At 42.6% G+C, this 17258-nt stretch overlaps 1 protein-coding gene across 1 annotated transcript in view; it reads left to right on the plus strand.

The window, feature by feature from the left end:
- The window catches only part of MUC19 (mucin 19, oligomeric), a 170545-nt gene that overhangs the window by 139125 nt on the left and 14162 nt on the right, over window positions 1-17258 (plus strand). The window contains exons 101-107 of the mRNA XM_044226370.1: window positions 356-394; window positions 1281-1379; window positions 3449-3484; window positions 3782-3880; window positions 7325-7360; window positions 7658-7756; window positions 8988-9053. Of these exons, the coding sequence (XP_044082305.1) occupies window positions 356-394; window positions 1281-1379; window positions 3449-3484; window positions 3782-3880; window positions 7325-7360; window positions 7658-7756; window positions 8988-9053 (474 nt within the window). The remainder of the gene's footprint in view (window positions 1-355; window positions 395-1280; window positions 1380-3448; window positions 3485-3781; window positions 3881-7324; window positions 7361-7657; window positions 7757-8987; window positions 9054-17258) is intronic.

The raw sequence follows: 17258 nt of genomic DNA on the forward strand, positions 1-17258 counted from the left end.
CAGCATTACCTGAAAACGCCCTAGGACTTATGGCCCAAGGGACTGGATGACTTGGATTTCAGTCCCAGCCTTGTCAGTGACCAGAGCCATCTTGCAGAAATCACTTACTTTTCATGAGGCCAATTCTGTTCTTCCTTTTGGTTTTCTTCTGTTTTGTTTTGTTTTTCCCTTTGTGGTGAATGAGCAAGATGGGCAGAGGGAGAGGGGGCGAGAGCAACCGAAGCAGTCTCCACACCCAGCTCGGAGCCCAAGCCCGGTTACATCCCACAACCCTGAGATCAGGAGCAGAGCCTTAAGACAGAGGCTTAAGTGACTGATTCCGCAAGTGGCCCCTCATTTCTTTCTTTCTCCTCAGGAACAGCTCGAGGTCTCCCGACTGAACGTTCTTCTACAGGTGAGTATATGATGCCAAAATTTATTATGGACAGCGAAAAAAAATTAAAAAAAAGAAGAAGAGGAAGAAGAAGAAGGAGGAGGAGGAGGAGGAGGAGGAGGAGAAGAAGAAGGAGAGGAAAAAAGGCTCAGACTTAAAATTCTGTGTAACTTTGGGTTTTTGTGACAGAATTTGTATGAGAGTATGGCTTTGGAGGAAGCCCGGCAAAGAAGGAATTTACGGAGCTTTGCCTACGGTTATCAAATCTTACATCCATAGACTTAAATTTCACTTGGTTTGGACCAGGTTAGAGGGACGGGCTTAAGTAGGGGGTCCCCTTCGACTTTCTTCCGTCTCGTTTCTCAGGAATATCGTCTCTCTGACAGAACTCAGTAGCATCACACTCCACATGTTAAAGAAAAACAAAATTTTTAAAAAGGTAGACTAGCCTCAGAGGAAAGGTGCCTCTGTCTAAGGAGATATTTTGATCTCGTAGGGGTTTTAAGTGGAAGGGTGCCATGAGCTCCATCCTGTCATTTCCTCATTGTTCCTAGCATCCCCGAGGGATAGTGTGATGAGGGCGGGAGGTTCCATTTCTTTGGATGCAACGTCACGGAGATATGTAGAGGAAGACGTAAGATGACCCAGTTTGAGTTGTGGAAAGCACGAGTGTGGCAAAGAAGGCCGCAACCACCCCAAGAAGGAAGTAGCAAGGATGATAACAAAAAGTGGAGGAGAGTTATATTAGAACAAAATCTCCGGGAAGTCTGGACAGCAAGTCGCTGGAAGAAAGTCGCTTCCATTTTCTCGGGGGGTGGGGGGGACCTGGCGGGAGAGGTCCATTCCCCTTTGGGCGAAAACGGGCAAGTGTGTTTGAAATGAGTAGTTCATTCTACGGTTTTCTCAGGTGTTGCTGGACGTCCGGTTTCCACGACCCTCAATGCTGGCAGCCTAGGCAGCACTGGAGCGGGCCCCGCCTTCACCAGTAGCCCTGGCCACACACCAGGTAAAGCCAGTTCCCAACAACGGAGCCCTTCGACGCCTAAGCAACTGGTTTCAGGCAGTGCTGCTCAGTCCAATAGCGTCCAGACTAACAGACATCTGACCCGTTACGTCGACTGGTGATAGCACGTATACCCGTTTTCAGCAGGGTTTTCCATCTTTTGTGCTTGCTCTTGATGTTGTTGTTGTTGTCGTCCTTCTCTTGACCCTGAAGAGAAAGGCACAAGGGACACAGGCTTCAGAGCAGGCGAGACCAAGAAGTGATTGAAAGGCCATGTCTTCCATAGCTTCCCTCTACCAGTCGTCCTGGATTTCACGTCAGGGCCCCTGGGAGAGTCTTGGGTGGGAGGGGTGCTAAGTGAGCTGATGGCGTTGGGATGACATTCGGGAACGTGGGAAAAGGAGAGATTTCCCTGGTCCATGACACTTCTTGGATGTCAAGGACATCAACTTTCAGATGATGCCTGAAGCTGAACGATGAGACTCAAATCCCATTGAGAGCGTGGCCGATGGGCATCTTTCCTCCCAGAAGGAAGCAAGCAACGAAAGGTCTCAGGAGAGGTAGAGACCAGATTCGAACCCCGAAAGCCCTGGGCCTCCTCTGGCATGGCTCCACAGTGGTGGGATCTGTGCGATAGGGCATGCTTCCGAGATGAAACGGACCACAGCGTGCCGGTCCTCGTGCGCCCCGGACGGCGTTTGTCGCACTGTGGCTTTCAAGGACAAAAACGTGAGGGCCGTTCCACAGGTAGACATGATTGGGAGTCAAAGCAAACGATCCTGTGTTCACGCTGCCGTGTAGGGAGTGAGGCATGAACGTCAAACGGCAGTCCAGTTTGCTCTCCTCGCAGTCCCATCTGCCCGTGGCCTCGCTCAGGCGGTCCACGTGTGCCACCTAACACCCGCGGTTGTCCAACGTAGCTCATCTTCCTCAAAGGCGGAGCTGTTCAAGGAATGGTTTCCAGACCACCAGCATCCCCTTCTCCGGGGATCTTTGCAGAAATGCCAGCGTTCCGGCCCCCGAGCCTAGCAACAGACACTGTGCCAGAGGAGCCCAGCAAATGGTCGGAACAGGAAGTCGAAGGCCGCGAAGCCTGTCACCGTTGAGACCATTTCCAGACTTTCGCCAGGTCCCCCCGACGAACCCTTAGTCGATACTCCACCACAGGGGACTTGCCAAAATTCAGCTTGACACCCTGTCTCTCCACGTCTTAGAAGCCCTGCGGAGTCCTGGTCGCTTTCAGCAGGAAGCAAAAGTCCGTCCCGGACCATGAGGCATCATTTCTTTAGTACGCACAGTGGGCCTTGACTGTGTGTTGATCTGTGGACCCATGGCCCAGTGATCTTTAGCTACACTTGTGTTGGCCTCGCCCGATTTGTGATGTCAGATTTCGGTGGCAGATCCTTTCTGGGCAGACCGTGGCCAGCACATGATCCTTTGGTAGGGTGAAGGATGGAATCTGCAGCAGCCCGACGTACGCAACGCGTTCTGCATGCCGTTAGAGTCGGGAATTTGCTGAAGGGTGAGGGGGCCAGCATTCTTGGGGCACGATGGCAAGGGCATCAGCTCGGTCTTGTGGCAGCCAGCCGGTCGTAGGGACAGGGGCTTGGAGCAGGGCTCCTCAGTGTTTGGTCCACAAAGGAGGGCCACCCGGAACCGTTCGCTCCTGCTCCATGCTATGCTACGAGGGGAGTAGCAATTTGACGCGGGGCTTTTCCCTCTGTTGAGGAAAAGCTGATGGTTTCTTTGGGTTTGCTGGGTCAAATGTCCTTTCTGGACGTGTACGGCCCTTCCCCAAAGAGGGCCTCCCACTAGAGCCGATTGGAAATCGTAGCACAGGGCTCCCCCAGCACAGGTGCCCTGAGGAACGGCATGAGAGTCGACAGTCCAGGGTGAGGCTGGCAGGGTTCGGCTCCTGGATCTGCTGCCCACTACCTGGGTGACGTGGAGCAGGCCCCTGGGCCCCGGCTGCTCCATGGGACCCCTAAGAGCGCCTGCGGGGGATGGCTTCTGTCAGACCAAGTGCACTGATTTCTGCCCAGGGTAACGTGGAGTGTCCTGTCTCTTTTCAGGAGGAACCGGCAGCCCGACTGCAGCCGCCAGAGGAGGTAAAGAACCCAGCACGCCCCTGGAACCTAGCGCAGGAGAGCCGAGCGCAGGGAAATCAGACAAGTCAGGATTGGCCCTTTGGCACCTATGTGGTGGCATCGATCGTGACACAGGGCGAACTCACGATTGAGCTGTGTGTGATGTGAGACTGATACTAGCTATGTAGCTGCAGACACCCTAGGAGTCCTTGAAGGCTGCTGTTGTGTGGCAAGCCTGACTTCTGTCCTGTGCGGGAAGAGGCACATGCAGAACCCTGCGTGTGTAGGAGTCAAACCGTTTCCCCGTTGTTGTGTCAGGGACCCCGGAAGGTACAGAGGGCTTCACCACAGCCGCAGGGAGTGAGAAGACAAGTGGAGATTCAGCTGGCCCAGGCACAACCTTGGGAGACAGAGCAGGTATGGAAATACCAGGTGGAAAGCATCTGCTTCCTGACGTGCGGGAAGCTGCCGGTGGCTTCTGAGGGAGGGGATCCTAGCCAGCTGGTACGGCCCGTCGTCCTCCTGGGCGGCCCCCTGTCCTGGTTTGTGTGGGCTTCTTCTCGGCAGTGTTTCTCGAGCCTCCGCGCAGACGTGGTGGATAGTGGAGCGGCGTGTGGTCAGACTCCCCAGATTCCGGCCTCTGGGCTTCTGAGCCTGAGTCTGGATGGGCATGGGGCCATGCTTTAGCCCGTCTGGCTCCAAGTGAGAGCGGAGGCCCGACAGGAACACGTGCGTGCAGCTGCTCCACGAGCCAGTGTCCGGAAAGTGCTTTGAAAGCAGAGGGCAACACAGTGTGTTCTGCTCCACCAAAGCTCCTAGTAGAGAGGTCGTGTGGGTCTGGAGCGGGAGCAGGGGATCACCAGCCGGTGAGACCCCTGGAGTCCCAAGCACTGAAAGGCAGGTGGGAGTGAGTTGAGGATGTCTTTCCGAGGCCAAGGCTTTTGTACGTCCCAGGGGGGTTTCTGGCACATCACGACGTGAGGTCTTCAAATGCTTTTCGCCTCTTTTCTCCAGAAGTCAGAGTGTCAGACGGGCACAGCTAGAGGTTGTGCAGGAATTGTGTGGGCAGCAGGAGTTTATTCTAAGAGCGCATCCATGGCGGCAGGGAAGTAAGGGCATCAGGCTAGGTATGCTGTCGAGGCTGAAAACGAAAGAAGTGGAATCCCTTCTGTTCTCCTTCCCAGCTGCCTGCCCCTAGTTGAAGGCTTCGCATGCTTCCCACATCAGTTTTCTCCTTCCTTCGTGGAGGGGGAAGGACATACCCCTCCCTTATGGGACCTGCGGACAGACTCCCTGTGCTAGTGCCGCCTAGTGTAAGACCCAGGAAGTGCTCAGTCAAAGGCCCTCTCTGGCCACTAACCTTTTGAGGGAGCATCCTCCATTGTGTACACGCCTTTCGATCTTAGCCAAGGAGCTGGAGGCTTTGGAGGAAGCGGGAGCACAGTACTTCCTGGGTCAAAATCACCTTTAGGGGGTATTTTTCTCCGGGATGTGACATCTTGCCCAAACAGCAAGCTCTGCGGTACGAAGCTTCATGTGTGTTAGGGAGCACGTCATGGCTCCTCCTGAAGCTGACCTTGCAGGCATTTATATTGAAGAACACTAGAATGTGCACTGCAAGAATGTTTTTGTTTGTTTGTTTGTTTGTTTGTTTTTCTTCATGTGTTGTGGCACGTGGAGCTCATGGTAATTTGGAGAGAGCATCCAAAGCATTCTCCACAACCATCTCAGTACCCTACCTAGGTTTTTGGCCCACAACACTGAGCTCATGATCATAGACTTTTTGAAGTGTTAGAGGCTTATCCATCTGAATCCCATGTGACCTCTCTTGTCTTTTTTTTCCTCTCAGAAACAACTCCAGGTCTTCAGACTGTACGTTTCTTTATGGGTTAGTATATCATGTCCTATCTTTTTATGTACCAAAGGAAAAAGTAAATTAAGAGTCAATATTTTCAAAATCTTTAGATTTTATTGTAGAATTTTTGTGAGAGTATGTCAGTTGAGAAACTCTGGTAAACAAGGAATTTATGGAGCTTTTTCTCCGTATTTCAATGTGTATCCTCTAAAACTTGAAATTCACTTGGGTTAGACCAGTTTCGAGAGATGCGTCTTCATAGGGTTTTCATTTTGACTTTCCTCTTTCTTCTTAACATGAAAATCATCTCTATGACAGAACTCAGTAACATCATACTCCAGATTTTTAGAAAAAGCAGTGTAGAATAGGAGAAAATGTGCCTCTGTCTAAGGATATATTTTGGTCTCTTAGGTGTTTTAAATGGAAGGGTGCCATGAGCTCCATCCTGTCATTTCATCATCGTTCCTAGCATCTCTGAGGTACAGTGTAATGAGGGCAGAAGGTTCCATTTCTTTGAAAGCAACGTCATGGAGATATATAGAGGAATACCTAGCATGACCCAGTTTGAGGTGCAGAAAGCATGAGTGTGGCAAAAGAAAGCAACAACCACTCCAAGGAGGAAGTAGCAAGGATGATAACAAAAAGTGGAGGAAAGTTATATTAGAACAAAATATTAGGGAAGCCTGGAAAGAAAGTCACTGGACTTCTGTTTTCTCTGGGGGAACTGGCAGGAGAGGTACATTCCACTTTGGGAGTAAAGGACAGTGTGGTTGAAATGAGAGGTTCCCTCTGTGGTTTTCTCAGGTGTTGATGTACATCCATTTTCCACGACCCTTGATGCTGGCATCCTTGGCAGCACTGGAGTGGGCGCTGCTGATACTACCAGCCCTCAGGCCATACCAGGTAAATCCAGTTTCCAACAAAGGAGCACTTTGGCTCCTAAGCAAATGGTTTCAGGTAGTGCTTCAGTTTTTGTGCTTGCTCTTGATGTGGTTCTTGTTGTCGTCGTTCTCTTGACCCTGAAGAGAAAGGTCCCCCCCCAACAAACCCTTAGTCGCTATCCCACCACAGGGGACTTCCCAAAATTCAGCTTGCCACCATGTCTTTCCACTTCTTAAAACCCCTCAGGAGTTCTGGTCGCTTTCAGCATGAACCAAAAGTCCATCCCAGACCATGAGGCATCATTTCTTTAGTACGCACAGTGCGCCTTGTCTTTGTGTGTTGATCTTTGGACTCATGGCCCAGTGATCTTTAGCTACATTTGTGTTGGCCTCGTAGGTTTCCTGATGTCAGATTTAGGTGGCAGATCCTTTCTGGGAAGAACGTGGCCAGCACATGATCCTGTGGTAGGGTAAAGGATTGAATCTGCAGCAGCCCAATGTATGCAATGCGTTCTGCTTCCTGTTAGAGTCGGGAATTTGCTGAAGGGTGAGAGGACTGATATGTAGTGTCTATGTTCACAAATCAGGGCCAGCATTCTTGGGGCACGATGGCAAGGGCATCAGCTCAGTCTTGTGGCAGCCAGGCAGTCATAGGGACAGTGGCTTGGAGCAGGGCTCCTCAGTGTTTGGTCCACAAAGGAGGGCCACCCGGAACCGTTCGCTCCTGCTCCATGCTATGCTACGAGGGGAGTAGCAATTTGACGCGGGGCTTTTCCCTCTGTTGAGGAAAAGCTGATGGTTTCTTTGGGTTTGCTGGGTCAAATGTCCTTTCTGGACGTGTATGGCCCTTCCCCAAAGAGGGCCTCCCACTAGGGCCGATTGGAAATCATAGAACATGTCTCCCTCAGCACACGTGTCCTGATGAACCGCATGAGAGTCAAAAGTCCAAGGCTGGCAGGGTTCGGCTCCTGGATCTGCTGTCCACTACCTGGGTGACGTGGAGCAGATCCCTGAGCCCCTTCTGCTCTGTGGGACCCCTAATAGCGCCTGCCGGAGAGGGCCTCTGTCTGAGCAAGTGCACTGATTTCTGCCCAGGGTAACGTGGAGTGTCCTGTCTCTTTTCAGGAGGAACCGGCAGCCCGACTGCAGCCGCCAGAGGAGGTAAAAAACCCAGCACGCCCCTGGAACCTAGCGCAGGAGAGCCGAGCTCAGGGAAATCAGACAAGTCAAGATTGGCCCTTTGGCACCTATGTGGTGGCATCGATCGTGACACAGGGCGAACTCACGATTGAGCTGTGTGTGATGTGAGACTGATACTAGCTATGTAGCTGCAGACACCCTAAGAGTCCTTGAAAGCTGCTGTTGTGTGGCAAGCCTGACTTCTGTCCTGTGCGGGAAGAGGCACATGCAGAACCCTGCGTGTGTAGGAATCAAACCGTTTCCCCGTTGTTGTGTCAGGGACCCCGGAAGGTACAGAGGGCTTCACCACAGCCGCGGGGAGTGAGAAGACAAGTGGAGATTCAGCTGGCCCAGGCACAACCTTGGGAGACAGAGCAGGTATGGAAATACCAGGTGGAAAGCATCTGCTTCCTGATGTGCGGGAAGCTGCCGGTGGCTTCTGAGGGAGGGGATCCTAGCCAGCTGGTACGGCCCGTCGTCCTCCTGGGCAGCCCCCTGTCCTGGTTTGTGTGGGCTTCTTCTCGGCAGTGTTTCTCGGGTCTCCATGCAAATATGATGGATAGCAGAGCATTGTGTGGTCACAATCCCCAGATTGCTGACTCCGGACTTCTGAGCCTGAGTCTGGATGGGCATGGGTTCCTGCTTTGCCCATCTGGCTCCCAGTGAGAGCTGAGGCCAGACATGATCCAATGCATGAAGCTTTCCCTTGATCCATTTATTAAAGTTCTTTGAAAGGAGAGGGCAGTGCAATGTGTTCTGCTGCTCCAAAGCTCCCTATACATTTTTGGTGTAGTTTTTAATATATAGGGGATTAACTGTGGGTGATTCCACTTGAGCCTCATTAAGATAACACACTGTCAAAGACTGTGTTAAGAATGTCATTGAGAGAATATAGCTTTTTTAAAATTTAAAATAAGTGCCAAAACAGGAAGTATCTCTCATCACAACCTTGTTTTTTTTTTTTTCATTTGTATTATTGACATATCAAGGAATCATTGGGAATGTCATAAAAATGAAAGACAGTTTTTAGTGGATCTTTATTTTGCTGTTTTCTCCAATCTTTCCTTCAAATCTACTATTTTACTGCATTAAATATATATTAATGTATATGGTCTCCCAGTACACAGTTTATAAATTCAGGAATCTGTGGAAGTACCACTGGAATTGGGGAAGGCATGACCGCTAGATCACTTTTCATTGGTTTCAGGCCAGTTTGATATTCATCTACAAGCCACAGGCTCGGTTGCTTATTTTGACAGTGCTCCATCATGAACTTAGCTGGGAACTCAAGTTTTCATGAGAAATTTAAGTCAGTTTAGCAATGATTATATTTTCATGGCTTTTTAATTTTATGACTATTGAACAGGTATTGTTTGATCATTTGTATCACAGCCATTTATTTGGACTAGAATTGCCAGTTATAAATGCAAGGTGCCATTGAATTGTGAAGTTCACATAAGTAAGAAATACTTTGTTAGTATTAAGTATGTCCCATTTGGAATGTGATTTTTTTAAATCTGGGATTTAAATTTACAGGGTGTCTTTTGTGATTATGTACTAAATCTGACAATCGTTTTGTGAATTGATTGCCAATGTTCTTTTCAATTAGGAGCAGTGGATAGGGGATTTGCAGCCACTTTTGTAGCTGTTGGTGAAACCACTTCTGTTGCACCAGGTACTGAAAGAGCATAATCAAAATAAATCCAGGCAATGGAAATGTGATTTCTTTTTTTTTATTATTTAATTTTTTCAGTGTTCCAAGATTTCATTGTTTATGTACCACACGCAGTGCTCCATGCAATACATGCCCTCCTTATTACTCACCACCAGGCTTACCCATCCCCTGACCCCCCCTCCCTTCCAAAACCCTCAATTTGTTTCTCAGAGTCCACAGTCTCTCATGGTTCTTCTCCCCCTCTGATTTTCCCCAATTAACTTTTCCTTTCCTTCTCCTAATGTCCTCCATGTTATTCCTTATACTCCACAGGTGATTTCTTTACTTAACCTTTTGACAGAGACAATGTGTCCTAAAGAATTTAATTATCATTATTTGTGTAATGTCAAAACTGGAAATCAAAAATTAATCAATACCTCTCTGTTATGTAAATAATATCACACTGAGTGCTCTAGAAAACAGAATAGTCATGTACTTGTTCCCTTAGAATTTTATTTTTGAGCAAAAGTAATTAATATTTATATATATGCAAAGGCAATACCATTATAGCAGAAAAGAGTCAAAATCAAGGAAATGTTCCATGACAGGCTTAGAATGAGAACTCAAAAGGAAATTCTATTAGGGAACTGATTAGTCAGAGTTAAAAACAAGATAGAATTATTCTATCTTGAAAATAAAGTGATAGTATGATCAGTACACTATGACTATATCTTTATACTTTAACTTGAGCAAAACCTCAAAACATGAGTGAGTTGAGTGGAATTTTAAGGATATATTCAATTTTATGGGATAAAAGACAGTCATATTTCAGCTGTTAGGGTCATAGAATTAAAAACGAAATCTTCTCTCAACCCAGATACCCAGGCCCAAAGGCAGTAGAGAAAAAAACAGTTTTCAATGGAATAACTATTAAACTTGCAAGTGATGCAAATTATGAGCTAAATTCATTTAGAGATTGTAAAGACAGGAATCTTACAAGCAGGCCATTTTTACATACATTTTCTCAAGGAAAATAATTACTGGTTCTCAAATAAGAAAACTTTAAAACACCATATTATACACAGTTTATCCTAAATTCACCTGTTAATTGGGGTGATGGTTACTTAACTGGTTTTATGGGGTTTTATCCTCTTATAAAGGAGGAAGGTTTGTCCCTAGAGGGAGATAAGAGGACTATCTCCCTTGATGTTTACATCCCCAAAAGATAGTTCCCAAGGCCTTGAGAAAGACCTTCCTGAGTCATTAAGCTGGAAAGGAGCCTATTCAGATTTTTGAAAGATATACATACATTTCAAAGACAGAAAACATCTGAAATGACAAGTTTTCCAAAGAAAATGGTCTAAAAAAAAGAAAGGGGCAGTCTCCCCTTATTTGTACCAGAAGGAATTAAGCCTTTTAATTTAAATTTTTGTTTTTGTAAGCCATCCTCCAAAGATGATCAAGTTCATACTTTAATTAGCTAACTTAAGTTTCTGTTGTAAGATTAAGCCATGCCTAGAGTCTTGCCTGAAGCAACCTCTGGGACTGGAGGTGGCAGCACCCCTGGAGAAACAGGCACTAGAACCCCAAGTCCTGAGAAATCAGACAAGGTTTGTCCTCATTTTTTTGGCTGTGTCCCATCATATCACCCTCAGCAGGGTGTGATCTGTACTAACCTGATTTCTAATCTGCATTGATGATCTTAGAATTGGGTACCATTTAAGCTTAGTGGTGAACCAGCTTGGAGGGGGGGCAGGAAAATGGTGGCTACATACATAAGAATCTACACATACCTCCTTCTGCAAAATGTAATATCACTGGGCCCACACCTTGGGAGTTTAGAGGGACAGAGCAGACTGAGACTCCAAAGATTGGGGAAGATGGCTCTGGGACTCAGAGTGGTTCTCTGAGATTCAGGTCAGGGCTTCCCAGAGGAGAGGGGAGTATAGAGAATTACTTAATAGTGGTAGAACATAGCATCGAATAGGGTTTACCCCTTGAGGGAAAGGGCTCTACCCTGAACAAGACTGCTGAGAGAAGGTCTGAGACCCAGCAATTCAGAGCCCTTTTTCATGTGGAGTTGAAAGAAAGAAGAAAAGAAAGTTCAAAGAATTAGGTCAAGCAGTCTTGTGAAGGTACAGACTGTCTTGGAGGCAAGGGAGAGACACTAGGAAGGTGGAAGAATCTTTGTAGCCTGGGTGTCAAAAAAAAAAAAGAAAGAAAGAAAAGAAAAGAAAGAAAGAAAGAAGGAAATCTTCAAAGCCAGGGACCTCAAGAAAACAGGATAGTAAGTATGAGTTAGAAGACAAACAAAAAAGAGATGCCTCTTAAAAAAAAAGAAGCTTCCTTTCACCATGAACAACATAAAAGAAAGCCCTTGATCTGAGAAATCTGGTGAGCCACACTAAAGTCTCTTCAGCCCCACTCCATAAAATCTCTTTCTATGTTCCAGGAAAATCCAATGCAAAAAACATGAAAAAGAAAAGTAAAATTCAAATATCTATAGAAAGATTGTTCCAAAATTCCTTAGAGACTTAAGCTATCCCTAACCCCCTTCCAACGTGAAAGGATATAATTGTATACATTTATATGTATGTGTGTATATATATATATATACACACACACACATATGTGTATATATACCAACATATATACATAGTTTATACTTATATGTATAGATATAATATATATATTTTTAGCAGTTCTCAGCAATAGCAAGCAAACTAAAAATCTAGTCATGAAACAAAGGAAACAGAACATTAACAGGAATTTAAAATAAGAAACAAACTGCAGCTATAGACATCAGAATTATAAGTTTAAAAACTAAGTGTCAAAATAGATAAATAATAGGAAGATGTTAAATTGGAACTGATGAAAATTCAGGAGAAATATTAAAAAATAAAGAAAAAATATCTAAAAAATACAAACCAGTTCCAATCTACCCAGCAGAGAATATATGAGACTGAAAGCATGGCAGGGGCTGTAGAGGATAGAATTGAGAAGATCCAAAAAATATTGCAGACATATTAAAAGGTTAAGTAGATCAAAGTTAGGCATCATTACAGGAAAGAGATAAAAATATCCAACATATAGATTATTTCAGTTTCTGGAGAAGCAAAAGCAATGAAGCAGAACTAATATTTAAAATTGTAAACCAGGACAAGTTTCCTACAATTAAAAGAGAAATCCTAAATTTCTCTGTTGAAGGGACCTATGATATATACCTGGAAGCTTAAATCTTTAACAGTCAATTTGATGAGTTGATTTAGAAAACTGTTAGACTTGAAAAAGAAACAGAAAAAGAAAAGGAAATCTGTTAGACTTGAAAGATACATTCTCTGGACCTTGAGGCAAAACGAGAAAGTAATTCAAAAAGAAAGAAAATCAGAGATGCCTGGGTGGCTCAGTCATTAAGTGCCTGCCTTTGGCTCAGTGGGATCAAGCCCCACATTGGGCTCCCTGCTCAGCAGGAAGCCTGCTTCTCCCTCTCCCACTTCCCCTGCTTGTGTTCCCTCTCTTGCTGTCTCTCTCTCAATGTCAAATAAAAAAATAAATAAATCTTAAAAAAAGAAAGAAAGAAAATTAGGTTGGTATCAGACTTGTCAAGACAGAGTAGCATTAAGAAACTCAAAGAAGAAAAATATGGGCTAAGTGTTGTTAGTGCAGCTAAATGTAATTCAGGTATCAAGCTCTAGGCAAATAGTTGAAAACATGAGGGAATTCTGGGAATTATGTACCGATGAGCCCTTCATAATAAAATCACTAGAGGATGAATGTTAAACAACAAAGAGATGCCTTGAAAATGACTGAAATGATTAGAGCACAAATTTTAACTCTAGCTCTAAAACTGGAACCAAAGTTGAAAGAAAAGTGGAAAAGAACTTCATAAATATTTCATATTTGACCAACTAAAAATATCATAGTAATAAATAGATAAATGGGGAAGATGTTGGAAATAAAGGCACGAGAAAAATTAAATTTCCTTACTATTTAACAGCCCATTGGCAAGTCCTTGAAACAGGCAGAGTGCCATTCTTCTAGGAATTCAGCTGCCTGAGTGTTAGTAGTTTGTTAAATGCAAAGGCAATCTTAGCCCTACTCCCAGGATCCTGCAACTCTACTTTAATGTATACAAATTCCTTTGGAAACTTCCTTTATCTTTACCCCCGGTAGTGTTGGCAATCATCTGCCAAGTATATCACCCACCGATATATATCAGAAGGGTCTCATGATTAAGGTTTTATTAGACAGTAATGAATGACTTTTTCCCAACAATAGCTACCCCCCTCAATGTCCTTGAATCCTGTTCCCAAATTCCTTAGAGATTTAAGCTATCCCTAACCCCCTCCCAACTGAAAGTATGTAAGGGACCACTCTTCATGACCCCAGTGCAGCTCTTTCTGCTCATGGGTCATGTCCCCGTGCTTTAATAAAACCAACTTTTTGCACCAAAGACATCTCAAGAATTCTTTCTTGGCTGTTGACTCCAAACCCCAATATATATTCTACATCAGCAAAGAGAAGGAAGATGTAATAATCTTATTAATTAGATGTAGTCAAACAAATTATTTAAAGCTCATGAACCAGACAAGAGTAGCTCAAACTTATTAAAGTGGTAAAAACAAATAATATCAAGAAAGAAAATGGCATTTAAATTGGAAAGTACAGAACAAGAGAAGGAGAAGGGAAGAAGAAATAACATTAGTAATTATTATTCTTTATTAAGAGAGAACCAGTAAATACTACTTGAAAAGAAAATTGGGAGGATGCTAAAGGGATTATATAAAAATGTTACTGTAAAATATAGCTTATCAAAAGAGAAAAAAAGTGAAAAGCCCAAAAAAAGTAGCAATTTAAGAGTTTGCATGCAAACAACAAATGGCTGAAATTAGAAATCAAAAGCACACGAAATAAGGTTTAATAATAATTCCTATTAATTTTTAGCAAAAGTGTTTTAAAAATTGGGAAATCCATTAATACAGTTCATGCAGATGAACTGATCTAAGAGATCTAAGAGAGATCTACAGATCTAAGAGAAATAAAAGCAACTAAAAATACATTTGATAAATGTTCAATAACCATTTCTGATGGGGGAAAATATTCCCCAAATAAACTACCTACCCAAGCAATGTCCATATGTAAATATTTTTCCTAAAACCAGTGTCATGCAATTAAGTAAATGAATCCCTCAACTTCTGTAATTTCAGTTTTCTTAACAATAAAAAATGGGAAATGTAATCTATAAAACTTCGATAAAATAATAAATAAATGTATGTCAAAGTACATCTTTGGAAATGCATAAAGGTAGTATTATTGATACAGAAAAATGGAAATTTTTGTAATTTTTAAATTTTCAGCATAACAGTATTTATTATTTTTTCACCACACCCAGTGCTCCATGCAATTCGTGCCCTCTCTAATACCCACCACTTGGTTCCCCAACCTCCCACCCCCCTGCCACTTCAAACCCCTCAGATTGTTTTTCAGAGTCCATAGTCTCTCATGGTTTACCTCCCCTTCCAATTGCCCCCAACTCCCTTTTCCTCTCTAACCCCCCATGTCCTCCATGCTATTTGTTATGCTCCACAAATAAGTGAAACCATATGATACTTTTCTTAGAATTTAATTTAAGTCAGAATTAGTTATCTCCTAACTTAAGAAATTCTGGGAATTAGCTTTACTATCTTTTTCCTTAATAGCAGGTAGATCTGGAACATCTGGTGGTGCAACTAGTGGAGATGAAACTAGACGTGTTTCACCCAGCAGTGGTACTACAAGCTCTTCAGATAAATCAGGTGACATTAGCTAAACACAAGAAGTCACACAAAAAAATATGTTGGTGTAGAAACAGGCTTATGAAAGATATTCATTAGAATATTTATTTACTTGGAAAACCTTCTTGCTTAAAAATAGCACTACAATTTGTGAATATTATGTGAATCAATTAGATTGACATTAAATTCTTTGTTATTCATTATTTATGCACCATTGGGTGATCAGTGCAACACATGATTTATAGATAATGACAATGATCTGACAATTCAGGTGTTCTCCATTACTATATAAGACTAATGCAACATTTTGAGTCTGGCATTCTTATATGACCAATATAGAAATCACTAGAATATTACTTGATATAACCATAACTGAGTTAAGTGAAAAAGTGATAGTGACTAACAGTTCATCTTATATTTGGTCCTTAAATGTTGTTTTTGAGTTAGGGGCACTTGCTCATCCAGTTAGTTACATTTATTCATCTATCTAAGGTTTACACAAAATCACTTAGACAACTTATAAACTGAAAGAACTAAATAATCACAAAATGGTATGTTAGCTATTTTTGCATTTTATTGATTAATAATATGATTTTTCTCTAGTAGAAATATTTGAGAATTCAACAAATTATTTTCCTTCTTCGATAATAGGCTTCTAGATATTAAACAGTTATTAGACTTCAACAAGTATATTTAAAGTCAAGTTGGAATTTTTCTTTTTGCAATCTTTCACCAAAACGACTACCTTTAGTATTCAGAGAATTTCATGGTTTAGTATAAGAAAATGTCATAATTTAAAATAGTAACGTATTTCATTAAAAGTTCCTTATTGAACAGCAAAGTGATCTGAACTTTGATGAACAGTTTCCACATTTCTGAGAATAATCAATAACATGGCCTTCTGAATTGTCTAAAAATTCAGAAAATAATTTTCCCCCACAGTTTGGTGACAATCTGAGGGTTTTGAAGGGGCAGGGGTAGGAGGTCGGGGTACCAGGTGGTGGGTATTACAGAGGGCACGGATTGCATGGAGCACTGGGTGTGATGAAAAAATAATGAATACTGTTATGCTGAAAATAAAAAATAAATTAAAAGAATAATAATAAAATAATAAAATTTTAAAAGTGCATAGTAAAAAAAAAATAATAATAATAATTTTCTCCCTAAAATCTCTACACATTGGTTTAAAAAATTTTTCTTTTCTTGACTTGCAAATAGGACATAACTATACTTAACTCATTTGTTCAAAACTCACCTGATGAGGAAATATGCAATGAGTGTATGCCCTATGAAATGGGTATAGGCACCCCTTAGTAAATAATACTTTAGCCTCTTAATACTTAACTTGTTTCATAGGACTAAAGATATGAACAGAGAGGAAAAAAGAAAGAGAATAAGAAAAGGGATTGGTAACTATTTCTTATGAAATAGCAAATAGAAAAGTACATGAAGAATGTAATTGGTAAGACAAAATAATACTGTTTATATGCTTGAGTGTTTACTGGATATATTGAGTACAACTTGATTAATGAAATAAAAACATGAGATAGTCATTTACCATCATATAATATCATTTGTAAAGTTATCTTAATCTGTTTTTACAAAAGTAAAAATTATAATCAGAAAAAGTATACTAAGTATAAAATGAACAAAATGTTTTTACATATATTTACTTATTTGAATCATATAACTACCCTGTGCAATTGACAGTACATGACTAATGTACCATCAATTATTTTATTGTTTTATTTAATTTTATTTTATTATTCACATTTTGTAAATAAAAAAATCAATGTATTTACTTTAGTCATAGGATGAGTATATTTTGGGACTAAAACAGGGCCTAGATGACTGATTTTTCATCCAGTCATTCTTGATTATGAGATAGGCCATCAACATGGTGGATTTCTGTCAATCTAGAGACAGAAGGTCTTTTCACCTTGAATATTTTGGTTTACGTTTGTGTTTTTAGTGCCTGGCTCAGTGCTTGACTTGATAATATCTGATAGACATTATGATGAATATGTAAAAAAATGAATGAGAGTTGGCAATATATAACGGATTCAGAGGCTTTTTTATTAATGAGATAAAAACAACAGACTATATGACAGAGAACCTTCCAGAAGGATTAAAGATTTGGGAGGGAATAGGCTATTTGGTGGTATGCCCAAGTAGTGAAGCTTTAGGCACCACACACACACACACACACACACACTATAGTGTAGATCCATGTCCCTACAAATCTAAGATTTCCATCCTCATCTGTTCTCTTGGAGAATTCTTGATAATAGGATCTCAGAACGAGAGCATTCTGGATGATTCCAATTTGTTATAAAAAACAATCTGACGGTTTTTAAGGGGTGGGGGGGTGGGAGGTCGGGGTACAAGGTGGTGGGTATTATAGAGGGCACGGATTACATGGAGCACTGGGTGTGGTGCAAAAATAATGAAT

This window comes from Neovison vison, chromosome 12, assembly GCF_020171115.1.
Source record: "Neovison vison isolate M4711 chromosome 12, ASM_NN_V1, whole genome shotgun sequence".
Taxonomy (NCBI): Eukaryota; Metazoa; Chordata; class Mammalia; order Carnivora; family Mustelidae; genus Neogale; species Neogale vison.